We start from the raw sequence: 15,449 nt of genomic DNA on the forward strand, positions 1-15,449 counted from the left end.
GAGACCTTGTCTCAAAATAAAAATTAAAAAGGACTGGTGATATAGCTCAGCGTAAAGACGCTTAGGGTCAATCCTCAGTAGTACAAAAATAAACAGCTATTTTTCAAGATTATGTTTTCACACTTGGCCCTGGCAGGACTCAGAACTTGAAGATTTCTTTTACCCTGCTTATAAGGCAATTTCTTCTAAATCTAACTCATTGCTGCCACTCACCAAAATGTCTTAAATCACTCTCATGCACTCCTACAGTTGAATATAGTTTTTAAATTGTAAAATCAAATGCATTCAATGCAGAAAGTTTAAAAACATTAACCAGCAAAAAAGAAATATCTATCATCTCCATAATCCCATAATTTCACCAATAACATAGTCTCTCCTTAGTAATTGGACTATGTCTTTCAAATCTCTCTCTCTCTCCAGCATCTTTTTACTTAGTAATTACATTTCTAATGCCTTCAAAAGGCCAGGCCCTTAAACTTTCTTCTATAATGTTATTTTTGATAACATTATATTTTATAACATTATATTTGATAACATTATATTATATTTCTTCTATAATGTTATTTTGATATATTTTAAGCATATATTATACCCAGTATAATTTAACTTTATCTTGGGTATTAAGGTGGTTTTCCAGTGTGTGTTTTCATTGTTATGAACAATACTTTAGGCACCCTGTTTTAGCTGACTATCAAAGAACATTTCACTCAGGATAGTTCCCGGATGTTGGGATACAAAGTATCACCTCACTTTGGATGACTGCCATGTGCAAAGTACCCTGGGTAAAGGTGCTCCCCAACCTGCCCCACCTGAGCCAGGAGAGGATTTTGCAGAGCCCTTCCCAGGACTGTGTGCACCATTATCTCAAAATCCTTGCCAGTGTGGTAGACCTAAATGGCATGTTATTGTTTTGATTCACAGTGAGGACACATTTTTGATGTTTGTGTTATTTTACAAGTAATAGTTTGGGTAGGCGATTTGCAGGTGAATTTGTACTTAAGACCAATCTTTGGGTGCAAGTTGGGGAGCACACATGTCTGCATCTCTATTCCTTACCCTTCCCAGCTTCCCATTTGTCTTGTGACTCTGAGAAGGCGCACACCCCAGCTCTGTGTCACACGTGGGGAAAACAGGAGGAGCTGCACCTGAGAGTGGGTGTAGGGTCAGGCGCTCTTGTCCCACACTTCCGTCTTGAGCACCGGTGCTGATTGCTCACCCTCAGACGGTGAGGATCCCAGATGCTGCGCTCCAGGAGTTCCTGCTCACAGCTTCCAAGGGCCCAAAGGTGTAAACAGTGTCCTCAGAGCTCTCTCCTCTTCCCACTTCTTGGTTTTCCCCCTACCTATGTTGGCTTCATTCTTCTCTCTCTCTCTCTCTCTCTCTCTCTCTCTCTCTCTCTCTCTCTTTTTATTTTGGCACAGGGTCTTGCTAGGTAGTCCAGGCTGGTCTCGAACTTACTGCACAGCCCAGGCTGGCCTCCAACTTGTAGTGATCCTCCTGTTTCAGCCTCCCAAGTACTGGGATGGCTGGTGTGCACCACCATGCTGAGTGCTAACACTTCCATTCACTTCTCAAGCATGCCTTCTACTCGGGGGACAGCAACTTTAGGGGCAGAAATGTGTCCCTACCATCGAAGAATTCAGGTGACCTCAACTTGGGCCATGCCCAAGGGCAATCCCCTGAGCAGCTGTCCTGAGCCGAGGGTGCGCTTCTGTGGGGCCTGCTTGCTGCCCAAAGCCTGGGGTGAAGGGGCCGGGCTGGGGTGAAGTGGGTGTGGGCTCAGCGTGTGCCTACAGCAAGGCCCCGGGAGGAGGGCTGCGCGTGGGTGGCAGGTGTGGGAGAGAAAGACAGGAGCCTTGAAATCCAGTTCTGTGAGGGCCAAAGTTTCGAAAAAGTCCTTTTTGATGTGGCGCTGGTGGTAAAACGCGTTTGCAGCACTTTTCGGGGCTGCTCTCCAGCGCCTCTCGCCTTGCAAACCAGCCCTGTGCACCGCTGCTGACCCCACCTCCCGCCTCCTCCCTGCGCATTTCAGTCACGTCCTACGCAGGGCAAGAAAGAGTGGCACAGCAGGCACACAGGGGTCCGATTGGGGCAGATACGGGGCTGTGGAAAGTGGCACTGAGGCAGGGGTTGCCGAGATTGTCAAGGGTTTTGTGGCTGGCGTCGAGAGGTTGGGCACATCTCGTGGGGCACCGGAAATCACTTAAAATTTAAGTCTGACATACTTGATTTAGGATGGGTCACCCTAGCTGGGCTGTGGTTGAGGGCCGGGGATAGTTAAGGATGGAGGCCGGGAGGTTTCTTATTATTTAGAAGTTCGAGTCCCAGTGAGCAAGGGTGAGGGCGTAGACTAAGACACCAGGAAAATGACAGGGACAGAAAAGAATTGGGAATGAAGGGGAGAGAGAGGCTCTGGGGCCCGACTGGATGCGGACTCGCAGAGGGAGGGGACAAAGTCTAGGTCAAGGCAGAGGTCACGGTCCGTAGGCTGAGAGGACACCCTGGGGCTTGTGGACACGGGACACGGGCCTTAGCAGGGGACAGGAGTGGGTGGTTTGGGGACAGTGGACCCGAAGGAGAAAGGCAGAGCAGAGAGGACCCACCAGGGGTAGAACTTGACCTCGTCTGGTCCCCACGGTGGTGCAGGGCTACTGTGGGACACAAGAGCCACGCAGGTGACCATGGATTGCAGGCGAGGGGCCGGGACACAGGCGGCGGCGGGCAGCTGCTTGGTCCCAGAGAACGTGGAGCAGCTCCGGCTCCCTGGTGGCCTCCTAAGTGACCCTCTGTTGCAGATCCTCCGGACGCCCCCGAGGAGGTGACCTGTGTTTTCCGCGAGTCCTCGGCCCACCTGATGTGCAGCTGGGCCCCGGGCAGGCCCACCCATCTGGACACAGAGTTCCAGGTGCGCGTGCAGAGGTGGGTGCAGCCGTCTCCTCCTGCGGGGGTCCCAGACAACAGCGTCCAGCCGTGTCCTGTCCTGCCGCTGACCCACGAGCCAACCAACTTGTCCTTCTAGGGAACTGGGAGCTCGGCCCACTTTAAACAGGGACCAAACCCAAGCCCAGTTCTCCTTCCAGGCTCAGGTGATTCACTGAGTCCCTCAAAGTTGCCGACTCCTTATCTCTTAAAATGGGCTGCAGGGTAGGAGCTGATGCACAGTTTTGTTTGATTTGTAAAGTATGTGTCGCCGTGCTGGCAGTCCACTTACCCACCCCCAGCCTTCCTTCCCTCCCTCTCTGCTGTAGCACTGTTTATAACAGGTATAATTCACCCGCCGTGCAGCTGGCCTTACTGAAAGTACACCATTCAGCAATTCTAGTGCATTTCACAGATTTGCACAACTGTCATCACAGCCAATTTTAGATTATTTTCAGCAGTTCAAAAAGGCACTCCGTGTCCATAGCAGCACTTCCTATTTCTCCACAATCTGTGTCCTTGGTGACCACTCCCTACTTTCTGTTTCTGAGGATTTGCCTGCCATGCCCCTCCGTAGAGAGGGAACCATACAATAAGTGGACATTTATGATGGCCTTGTTCACTTAGGATGTTTCCAGGGTTCCCCCACGGTAGCAGGTATTGCGTTTTGTCCCTTTTGACGACTGAATAGTATTCCATTCTGTGGCTGCATCACACTGTGTTTATGCTTTTGCTAGTTGACAGGCACTGAGTTATTTCTGCCTTCAGCTACCGTGAACAGTGCTTCTCTTGGCCCCTATACACACGGGCGTGTGTTTGTTTCTCTTGGGTACACAGCATGTCCTCTGGAAATGTGTCTGTAACCTTTGAGCGACATCCGCAGTATTTTCTGAAGCATTTTTGCCCCTTCACACTTCCAGGAACAGGGGCCCCACCGTCTGTGTCTCTGCCAGCCTTGTTACTCCCTGTTGGTTGTTGCGTCCCAGGCGCCTGGCCAATGTCTCCGAGCAAGGCAGCACTGTGTCCATACTGAGGGGCCGGCACCTCGATCCCCCAGGGGCAGAGCCCACCTGCACAGGGCCTGGGTTTGATCCCAGCACAGCAGATGGTAGGCAGGGACAGACTGAAGATCCTAGAGATTTTCAGGCGCCATCTCTGTGCCCAGCAACCCGTAATCCTCTGGCAACAGCACCAACAGAAGACCAGTATGGCAAATATTTTTATGTTAGATTTCATTGTTTATTATGTATTTATGTATTGCTTTGGGTTTTTTTGTTTTCGTTGCTGTTGTTTTAGATGGGGTCTCGCTACGCAGTTCAGACTGGCCTTGAACTCACTATGTAGCCCAGGCTGGCCTCAAACTTGAGGCAGCGCTCCTGCCTCAGCCTCCTGGGTGCTGCATAACCGGTGTGTAACCCCACCCCGGCTTTCTTCCCACCTCACGTTGTATTGCTCACTCACTGCCCTGCTGACACAGCGTGGACGGGACACAGACCCCGTGCCAAGTCCCGCCTGGCTCCTCCCTCGCTCCCCAGCAGTGCCCCCTGTTCCACACTGACCTCTTCCTTGGCTCTGGGCCCCGACCCATGGGCTCCTTCTCCTGCCTCCCTGGGTGCTCTTCTCAGTCTCCTCTTTGCAGTGAAGCAGCAGAGACTCACAGCTCTTAGGGTCTTCATCCGCTCTCACGGCCCAGTCCCAAGCCGATCCGCAGGGTAGACCCTCCTGTCCAGGTCCAGCCCAGCCCTCTCCTCCCGGGCAGGTGCCCACCTGATGCCTCCTCCACGTCTCCACCCAGGCCCCAGCCAAGCTAAGTCACTGCCTCGGACCTTCCCATCCCATCCGGCAGGCTCCCTCCACTGGCGTGCGGGGCCCCAGATGAGGACACTGTGCTGTTACAAGTCCTCCGATAGCGTCACTCACTATTGCTGGGTTTGCGACTAAAATGGTGCTTGTGGTCTAGGAACTAACACGGGGTTGGCTTTCAAAGCAGAATTAAATGACCTACTAACTCTGATTAGCGCTGGTTTGAAAATAAATTTCCATTTGACTTCAGATCTCAATAGGTGTGGTAAAAGGATTAGCCACAAACGAATGAGAACACACACGTGGTTTTCTCTAACTGGAAAATATTCAGACATCCACCTACTTACCCAGTGCTGCCATTCTCACATTTGAGTCCTTATCTAGCCTAAGATTAGCATATCCTCTCTCAAGTTCTCGGGTTAGTGCATTGATGTTCCATTTCATTGAGAAAGAATATTAAGTAGTTGTAGAAATACTTGAACTTAGTGGTTTAATTCAACTTTAGAGACAAGCAATACTGAAGAAATAAAGCAACGTTTCATAAAAGTGATACATTCTGTTGGGTGTGGTGACACACACCTGTGACCCTAGCACTTGGGAGGCTGAGGCAGGAGGAGCCCATGAGTTGGGGGTCAGTCTGGACCTGTATATAGTGAGATCCTGTCTCAGAAAAATGAAACAATAGAAAAGATCACTCGCCAGTACCTTTAATCCCTCATAACAGCCTCCGTGAGCCGTGTGTGGGTCCTCTGACCCTTGCTTTCCTATCTCCCTTACTGATGAATACAGCACTGTTACTGCCACTTTTACAGAGGGGTGACCCAGGTGACCGGCCCCAGTCCCACAGTTTCTCAGGGGCCCTCCGAGTCCGTCCCTAGAACACGGGCCTTGGGACACCATGACCCACCCGACTTTGCCCCTCCTGATGGTCACAGTGGCCTCGCTGTGGTGTAGATGAGGGGCAGCCCTGGCCGCTCCAAGCCAGGGGGACTCAGGGCTCTCTGCCACCCAACCCCAGCTCAGCTTGAGAGAGGGGCCCTGGGTGCCTGCTCTGTGGGAGTGGGAGGATTTGTACGTGTCTGTCAAACTGTGTGAGCGGTGACTGAGAAGTGTGCAGAAGCTTTCAACTTAAAAATGAGTTATAACAGCGAGGCCACACGGCCACGAATCCCTCACAATCCTTCCCTCCGGTCCGGCACACTCGTCCCACCGTCCTGGCCACTTTCTGCAGCAGCTCTGGAGTCCTCTCTCCGTATCTGTGCTGTCCTGGCTGCCTGGACGTCTTGAATCGATCCCAACACTCCCCTCTCGTGGTCATCCTGACTTTGGGGACGAGCTGGAAGTCACACAGTGCCAGATGCAGTGACAGGTGGAGGAGGACACAGCGTCGTGTTGTTTTCCAAGTGCTTTTCTGCTGGACTGTGCTTGGTGACAGCAGTCGCTGTGTTTTTGATCCCATCTTGTAAAGACGCTCAGGAGTCCAGCGCTGTCCATGAGCTGCTGCGATGGGATGAGTGTGTTTGAAACGCAGTATTTTTCAAGGATGCGAATGGCAGTGTGTCTAGTGCTGCAGTTTTTATTTTAAATGTGAATTTTTAAATTTAAACATGAGCAATTTCTCAGTCATCCCTTGCATAAAAAGCCCACACAACACACACACACTGCTGGTTGGTGGCATGAGGCAGCTGCTCCCTCTTTCTGTCCCCTACACTCCAGAGCCTAAGGGCGGCTGTCACAGTCTAAGTTGGTTGAATGTTGTCGGCTGGAGACACCCAGGAGCTGCAGAACCGATAAGCAGTAGTGCGGGCTGGAGTGGACCCCGGGGCTAAAAATGTTCTAAGCTCTGCTTTCTGGGCAAATTCTATAGGGCCAGGCTGGGGGACAGAGAGCTGGTGACACTGTGAGATAAACAAGTCAGGTCAGCACTCAGGCTCAAACTCTCCACCCTCCTGCCTCAGCCTCCTGGAGCACTGGGGTTATAGGCATGTGCCAACACCCCAGCTTGCACTTGTTTTGGAATTTCAGAAACTAAAGTGGAATTTGATTCCTTTTTCAGTCCAAGACTGCGTGTCTGACAGCAAACTGAGGAGAGTGTCATTGTAAAGTTCTGGAGTACTTAACTACATCTAACTCGAGATGATCTTCCTTTTAAGTTTGGAGACAGGAGAAGAGCGACGGTATCGCCCCTTGAGATGCCCCATGGACATCTCTGTGGATGCACTGCCGGCAGGCAGGAAGTACCGGGTTTGGGTCCAGGCTGCGAACGCACTCGGCATGGAGGAGTCTAAACCCTTGCAAGTTTACCTGGAAGACGTAGGTAAGGAGAAGCGGGGCTATAACTTTTCAAAGAAATCTTTTTGGAGACAGAATCTAACTCTGCAGCCCAGGCTGGCCTTCAACTGGAGGGGATCCTCCTGCCTCAGCCTCCCAAATACTAGGATCCATGCATCTGTAATATAGGAATGTATGCTGGCCTAGCCAAATGCAGGCTACATCTGCACGAAGGTCCCCAAAGTCAGGACACAGAACAGAGAGGACCCCGTGGTTCCTCTGAGGCAGTTGGAGATGAGTGCTGCTGGCACCTCGTGTCCGTCCTTCCCGTTGCATCCCGGGTGTGTGATTTTACAGGAACTTTGTATTTATCGGGAACTCCTACTGCCCCAAACATTGCTCTTTGGGCCAGGGAGAGTAAGATGGACAGAGAACCTTTGCTAAAATAAGCTACTCTAGGGCCGGGGATTAGGCTCAGTGGCACCGCTGCTTGCCTCACAAGCACAAGGTCCCAAGTTTGATCCCCACTACAAAAATAAAATAAAATAAGCTACTCTAAAATAGCTTGTGATGTACCAGGGAACAGACAGGGAAAGAAACAAGGATCGTGACAGTGTGTGGGGCTCATGCTGTGAGATGCCCATCTGTGGAGTTTCCTGTCTTTATTTCTGTTTTACAAAACACTCAGACAACCACAGAGAGCTCCGCAGGCATCCCCAATCCATGGACAGACGTGACACAGGTGGCATTTCTGCTCCGGGTATTTAAGACCACGCCCCTTTCCTTACTACACAGCCGCCCACAGTGTCGTGTTCAGTGTGGCCTGAGTGTGTCAGTCTGATCCGCATTGCTGGACTTGACCTTTCTCAGTTTCTCACCGGTACAGCCTGTGTTCCCACGAACTGCCTTGAAAATGCCTTTCTGTAGAGTCCTGGTCGTTTCCCAAGGCCAGCCTGGGCTACACAGTGAGTTCAAGGCCAGCCTGGGCTACACCGGCAGGCTGTATCTCAACCGTTCAGTCCGTCAGTCCATCGACCGTTCGCCCTTGAAGCCTTTACGACTTCACCTGGGCCCGGAGTCAGAACTCAGAGCAGGAGCTGCCGACAGGCCTCACTGTCTCTGTGGGTTCCCAGCATGGGCGACCCCGTTGTTATCAAGGAGAACCCCAAGAAGCTAACATTTACCTCGCATTTCTTCACGCATAACTGCTTTCTGTATTGGATTTTACTCAACCATCACAAACCTCCGACTCTGTAGATGAGGTGGAGACACCCGCTGCCCGGCCTCTCTGCCCGGCTTTTAGGAGGGAATAAAACCCCCTGCAGCAGAACTGCTACTCTCCATGAAGCCTCTCGGGGTGCGGTGGGGCGCTTTGGGCTGTTGTCAAAGCTCCTGTCACAATGACGTCACAACTTCCAGCTGGGAACTCAGGGCCGCAGCTCAAGGCCGTGGGAGACAGCAAAGCACCCAGGGACCTTACAGCCCTCCCTGCCTTTTGTCTTATCCAGGGTGCTCGGGGCATGGCACTCACACCCTTAATCCCTGTGCCCTCGATCCCAGCACTGCACCACGAATCCATCCCAGTGTCCCACACTCTACATGCAGCCACCTCTGAAAAGCCCCACCGTGGCCACCTGAGGCTTTGTGGGCCTCTGGACGCAATCAGAACAGAGGCCCACACTGTGGTTTGGTCTGATGGGCAAAAGCTCTGTTTCCACGTCAGTTCTGGGAGTTGAGGTTCTCCCCACATGAGTTTGTAGGCTTCCCCTCCAGGGAACACACAGCAAGGGCCCTCTGTCCACAGCTCGTTGGTGGAGGAGCGCCATGGAAGCCTCGTGGCCAGTATCAGTGACTTTATAGCAACTAAATTCTAATCAGTAGGAGGGGCCACATTACTGTTACAATCCCAATATCATCCCGCCTGCTCGGTGAACACACGCTGTTCAGACGCCTGTCCTGTGCACTGCGTTTAATTTTGGGAATTAAACAACCACACACAGGAGAACTGAGCCCATTAGTCAGGGATGTGGAAGATGGGAAAAGGTTGTGTCCGAGGCCGCCGCTGGTGATCTGGAGGTGCAGGTTTATCCCAGACTCGCCGAGTCCTCTGGTCAACGCCACCTCCGGTCCACAAAGGAGAGCCCGACCGGGCTCCGTCTCCAAGTCCACCACAGCAGTGGACAGTTGGGAGCGGCTGCCCTTCTGCCCTTCCTCACTCTCCCTCTCCTCCTCCTCTGACCTCCAAGACTCAGGAAAGAGCCCGCAGCTCAGCGTGGGGACCTCCAGCTTGGCCTGCTAGCAGGTCTCTCACTGGTGACCTGGGGCTGAGACACTGAGGGGACAAGTGTGCCGGCCCCAGGGGAAGAGAACGCGAGCATACAGCCCAGAGGCCGGACAGGGCGGGTTCTTTGCGAGAGGCCTGGTGGGAAGGCTCACCGCGAGCAGGGGGCGCTGGCGTTCGACGTGGGGGTCCTGGTCCCAAAGCGCGCTGGACAGGGGAGGCGCGGACCCGCAGGCTCTCTCCAATGCTAGGCTCCCCTGAGGCCAGCCTGGGCTACAAACACACACACACATATATTTAAAATATGGAGAAGAGGCCGACCCGAAGGCATTAACAGCTGCTCTCCCCTGTGCACGAGACCAGGGGCTAGGCGGGCTTCAGCAGTTGGGATCAGACCGCGACTGGTGTCCCTGCGCTCTGAGTCTAACCGTCTGCTGCCCAGTTTCTGAGAGCAAGTGCGAGGCCGTGACGCTGTGGCCCTTTTTCTAGTGATCCCGGCCGCGTCCGTCATCTCCGGGGCCGAGACCCTGAACGCCACAGCTCCCAGAACCGTCGTTCACTGGCACAGCGACACGGCGCTGGAGGCGGTGTCCTGCGAGCTGCGGCACAAGGCTGCCGCCAACCACACGTGGACGGTGAGCAGTGAGCGCCGCCCCAGCGCGTCCGCAGCCGCGGGGTGGAGGACTCCGCTCGCTCCGGGGTCAGCCAGGTTCCGCAGGCCGGCAGGGAGCTGTTTCCTGACGGGACTGGCTTGCCTTTTCCGAATTGCTGAATAGATCAGATCTTCACCCGAGAGGATCTAGTCTAATTTTAGCCCCTTGTCATTCAGGGTCCCCTAGGATGAGGTTTGCATCACTGACTGTGGAGATAAAATTTTAAGTATTCCATGCTGAACTTCGTGGGGCCTCTAGAGAAGCAGGAATTGGTGCAAAAGCGCAGCGCTCTGAGAGGCTGAGGCAGGAGGAGTGCAAGTTTGAGCCCAGCCTGGGAAATTTAGCATTCTAGTGAGACCATGTCTCAAAATACGGAATAGAAAGGGCAAGGGATTAGCTCAGGGAGAAGGCCCTGGGCTCAATCCTGGGCAGCTGCAAAAAAGCAGGGAAGGAAGGAAAGTCGGAAGGGAGGCAGGAAGAAGAGAGAACAGAGGATCCTCCTGCCTGGGCCCGGTGACCCGCCTGCCTACCCCTCGGAGGGTGGCTGCCTGGGCCTGCAGGCCTGGCCGTGCTGTCTATGCCCTGAGGGTGGCCGTGAGGAGCAGGGACGGGCCTGGGGCTGGGTGCACTCGGGATCTCCAGCTGTGAGTCTCACCCTTCAGCAAGCTGGGCCTCAGGTGGGCGCGGTGGTGAGGGGATTGAACCCTCGGGTTTGGAGGATTTAGAGCCCTTTGGCCCAGCTGCGCGGAGATGAGGGGGAGGCGTGGCCAGTCCCTCCTGAGAAATGGCTCCGATTCTGCCCTGTAAGTGAAACTGTGCCCCTGGGGACCATTTCTGAGCACCTCCTTAGTCTTGGCCCCTTCTTAGATTCGCAGGAAGCGGGGCTGGGCTGGGCATGGTGGTATGCACCTATAATCCTAGCACTCAGGGGGCTGAGGCAGGAGGCTCTCTGTGATCTCAAGGACAGCTTGGGCTGCACAGCGAGTCCAGAACCAGCAGGAACTACACAGTGAGGCCCTGTCTCAGTAAGAAAAAGTGAGTTCGCAGAGCCAGTAGTAATCTGTGCCTGCTCTTGTACCCCGTTTCAGGAGCATCTGCCCCTGGCAGGCACTGGCCTGTGTTCACCCGTTCCCGTGGGCCCCTGCTGCCATCACTCCTGCATGCTGCTCATTTTTATGTCTAGCTCTAGAGATAATCCTGCACGTCTTTGCTATTATTATTGTTATCACATGCCTTGAATGGTACCTAAGGCAGAAGATTTTTGCCTGTAAATTCAAATAAGTAGATCAATAGTAACATTTCTCTAATTAAACCAAACCAGGAGGTTGGTGAACTTTTTATTTAAGGGCCACATGGTAAATATTTGAGGCTTTGCAGTGCAGGACATAAGCCTTCTTTTTATTTTCCTTCCTTCTTTTCTTTCTATTGTGTGTGTGGGTGGACAAGGTCTCCCTATATAGGCCAGGCTGGCCTAATCTGTGATCCACCTGCCTCGGCCTCCCAAACACTGGGATTACAAACCTGCACCACTCCTGGCTTAGGACAGGATGCTTCTGTTCTGAGTGCTTGGGCCTGTGTGGCCTAAAAATGCACACAGCTGTGTTCACTTCTGTTTTGGACACTGAAATTCAGTCCTGTTTCTGTGCATCATGAAATAACCTTGCAGTTTTCTTTCAACTGTTTACATGTGTAAAATCCCTTCTCAGAGGGGCTGCACACAAGCAGCCTCTGTTCCTGCCCTGCAGGGGCGATAGACACGGATGGCAAAGGACCAAGCTCCTGCTCTTGAGGTCACCGCCCACCTCCCTCCTCCTAACACCAGGTTGAAGCTACTTGGGCAGAAAGGATAAAGAAGATGTGGTTTGTTTGTTTTTTTTCTACAGCGGAGTACTGCTCAGCCATAAAGGATAAAACTTGAGACATTTATAGCTAAATGGGTGCACCTTGAGACCATGCGCTTAAGTGGAATCACTAGGACACACGTGTAAATATCACGTTGTTTCTCTGATGTGAGAAACTGAAAGTGTAAATGAGGGCCAAAATGTATAATTCATACTGTGAAATAGGAAGAAAATGTTCAGGTGGGTAGAGGAACTAGGGAGTGGGGAGGAAGGGAAAGGAAAAGCAAATGAAACAGGAAGGAAACAATGTAACAAAGCCTTTGTAAATAAGGAGGGGAAATGGAGTTGAAGGGGGCAGGGAATGGAGTGTAAAAAAGAATCAAGACACATCATGTACAGGCACAAAGCCTACAGTGAATGTGCTCATGAGGTCTATCTAAAATGTACCAGCAAATTTAATCAATTAAAAAAAATAAAGCCACCTGGGCAGAGTGCAGGGCAGACAGGAGCGGGAGAGGCCAGAGGGGAGTGTGTAGGAGCTCTGAGATCACCGCCACCTCCACCACCCACCACCATGGCAGGCAGGGACCTGGGACGGAATGCTCTGCCCAGCTGGGCCCTGCTGACTACACAGCAGTGCTCTAAGAACATCGGAGCCACCCCAGGGAAGCCAGAGCTCTACCCAAGGGAGCCCAAGCTCCAGGATCCTCCAGCCTCCAGGACCCAGACTGTGAAGAGGAATTACTACTTTTAAAAAGTGACATTCCTTATCATCCTGAAGTATATCTCCTGTCGGGGGAGGGAACTAGGTCTAGGTCTTGATAGTCACTTTAGCCCAAAAAAGGTGTCATTATTTATTTATTTATTAGATAAAGTCTCACTAAGTCAAGTTTCTCAGGCTGGGCAGAAAATAAAAAAAGACTGAGGGCATGTGGTACACGCCTATAATCCCAGCACTTGGGAGGCTGAAGCAGGAGGATTGCATTGAATTCAAGGTCAGCCTGAGCTGTGTAGTGAGGCCCTGTCTCAGAAAACGACAACAAAAAATGAGGGTGTAGCTTGAAGTCAGGGCTCTGGCTTCTATCCCCAGTACCCTGTGCTCCCACATAGTCTTCCAACTTTGGATTTCTGGCTTAGTTTTAGGACATTTCTTTTCCTCAAGAGGACTTATCTATAAACATGATGGTAAATAACAAACTGGAGGAGAAAAATTTCTTGGGAGAAATGCTGACAGGAAGCCGAGTATGTTTAGCAGGATGGGTGAGATCTCTGCCAGGTCTCCCAGGTCCTGATCATGCACTGCTTTCTTCTGTAAATTGCTTGCTACCACTCTCAGAAGGGGCTCTGCAAATGCCTCAGTGTCTCCCAGGAGTGAGATGTCTGGAGTCACTTCTCCGTGTTTTATTTCAGTAGACCCTGGACTGTTTCTCTCTCTCTCCCTCTCTCTCTCTCTCTCTCTCTCTCTCTCTCTCTCTCTCTCTCTCTCAAAGCCTTGTGGAGTTTGCCTAAATCTATTATAATGACCGGCTTAACAGCTGAACTTACTGGCTCATTTTTTCTAAAAGTAATCACAAGCAAATTAATTCTTTTTATCATTCAGGAAAAAATTGTTGATTCAAATATTCAAAAGCAGAGAGAAAAATAAAGTGTCAAGAGACAGGGAGACAAAGAGAAAGGGTAGAAGCAATGGCCATCCAGTCCTGCATTTCCCTGTCCCATTAAAATCAGCTGTTCCATATGTAGAATAGGTGACATTTGGGGTTTCCCTGAGATTCCATAAGCTTGAGAAAGTGGGCAAATGCATAGCAACACGAACTTCGCCTTTACTGTTTAAAACACGTATTTGATTCTGTGCATTTTTTCTCTCCATTTTTCAGGGTTTGGAGGGGTGTGGGGAGGTAGCCAACACTCCATACCTTTCTGCTAAGCAGAATAACTTCGCTTTAAAAGCATGCTGAATCGTCTTATCCCTGCTGGGCACTTATTTCAGGTTACAGAATTGGACACCAACATCACGTATGCACAACAGTCCGAATTCTTCTTGGAGCCAGATCTTAGTTACGTGTTTCAAGTGAGGTGTCGAGGAACAGGGAAGAGGTTCTGGCAGCCCTGGAGCGCACCCTTTTACCACAAAACACCTGCGACAGGTGAGTCAGTGTACGGTTTTCTCCTCCAAGGCTTTCCTTTTGACGTCTAGCCTTTTTCTAAGCACGTGTATCTGTTTAGCCTGGACTTCTCCCCACATGGAGAAAACTAGGGCAGATACACAACTCATCATATTGCTTTGATTTTGCTGAGGGTGACTACAGTTTAGGAACTTGTTCTCGAACACTTCCGGACATGAAAACAGACAAGGAGACCCTTGTTTAAGTTGTGCACCCCCACCACCACTGCCCCCAAGGGTCTGATTCAACAGTTAGGGGGGCTTAACATGGGCATTTCTTACAAACTTCCTGGGTGGGGGTGAGGCACATAGTTCTATAAAATTTTGTTTTGAAAATTACTAAGAATTCCCCAAAACATATATTCTTCAAATAGTCAAACATGGGATCAATCAGTTCTCTGCTCTGTATCGCCTCAGAAATTTTCCCATTCCTAATATTATTAGTTTAATTTTATATATATTTATTCATGTCATTCGATAACAGTTGCTTAGCTAAGTAGACTTCAGCGGTGAGCAAATAATAAATGAATCTATTAAAATCATTGTCCTACCCATCATGGCCTCAACCTCTCTGCTGTCTGTAGTTTATACACTAGGTTTCAATTTTTCCTTTCAAACATTCACTATACTCACAGCATTTTTAATATCACCCTTAAAACATCTTGGAGTTGAGTCTTATGTTTTCAAAGCCCTTCCACATGCATTGTAAATATTAATGATGCACCGCAAGTGGGGAAACCAAGAGCCAGTCCTCAGAAGTTCTTTTGGCGCCCCCTGATGCCCAAATGTTAGAACAACATTATTAAGGGAATTATTTTCATTAATGAGTATCAGTTCTCTTTTCTGAAAACCTGTTTTTCATTTAAGGTATTCTGTCTTAAATTGACATTGTGAAGAATTTTTAGACACCGTTTTAGAGTACAATTTAGCCGGCACCCATGGTTTTTAACAAACTCTAGAATCACCTAACAAGATTATTCAAATTGGCAATTTAGCGCTTACGCAGTACTGCCTTGCTGTGCACAAGCTTGTTTGATTTTCACGTCACCCGCGTTTGGCAGTGTGATCAGGGCCCTTTCACAGACACAGTAACCGAGGGCAGACTAGTGGCTGGCACGCTGCAGGAGGACAGGCGCCTGACCACCCAGACCCGGCCGCCTCCCCCAGCGCCCCGAGCGAGCTCACGGATCTTGGTGGAAAAGTGGGGCGCGGCCAATCTAAATACCGGCCGAGGGGTGCAGAGGCCCACAAGTGTTTTTAGGGTAAAGGTCTCCCACCCGAGACAAGAGGGGGTAAGAACACCAGAGTGAGCCGGGATTTAGTTCAGTGGCGCCTCTCACAAGGTCAAGGTCCTGAGCTCGATACCCGCTAGAGAGACCCTCCCTCCAACAGTCTAAACTAAGTCTTCGGTTTCCTAAGGAGAAAAATCACTTAAGGGGAAAAAATAACAAAATAAATATGTGTGAAAATAAAGTAGCTCCGAAAATTGAATCTATCCAAGTTTTCCACGTTAGCCA

The 15,449-nt window shown here is 50.9% G+C and overlaps 1 protein-coding gene across 1 annotated transcript in view; it reads left to right on the forward strand.

Moving 5' to 3' along the window:
* The window catches only part of Il23r (interleukin 23 receptor), a 37,666-nt gene that overhangs the window by 7,091 nt on the left and 15,126 nt on the right, over nt 1–15,449 (forward strand). The window contains exons 3-6 of the mRNA XM_010605106.2: nt 2,796–2,919; nt 6,876–7,039; nt 9,764–9,909; nt 13,759–13,915. Of these exons, the coding sequence (XP_010603408.1) occupies nt 2,796–2,919; nt 6,876–7,039; nt 9,764–9,909; nt 13,759–13,915 (591 nt within the window). The remainder of the gene's footprint in view (nt 1–2,795; nt 2,920–6,875; nt 7,040–9,763; nt 9,910–13,758; nt 13,916–15,449) is intronic.

The sequence above is a fragment of the Fukomys damarensis genome, unplaced genomic scaffold (genome assembly GCF_012274545.1).
Source record: "Fukomys damarensis isolate Sample0158 unplaced genomic scaffold, DMR_v1.0_HiC HiC_scaffold_33, whole genome shotgun sequence".
NCBI lineage: Eukaryota > Metazoa > Chordata > Mammalia > Rodentia > Bathyergidae > Fukomys > Fukomys damarensis.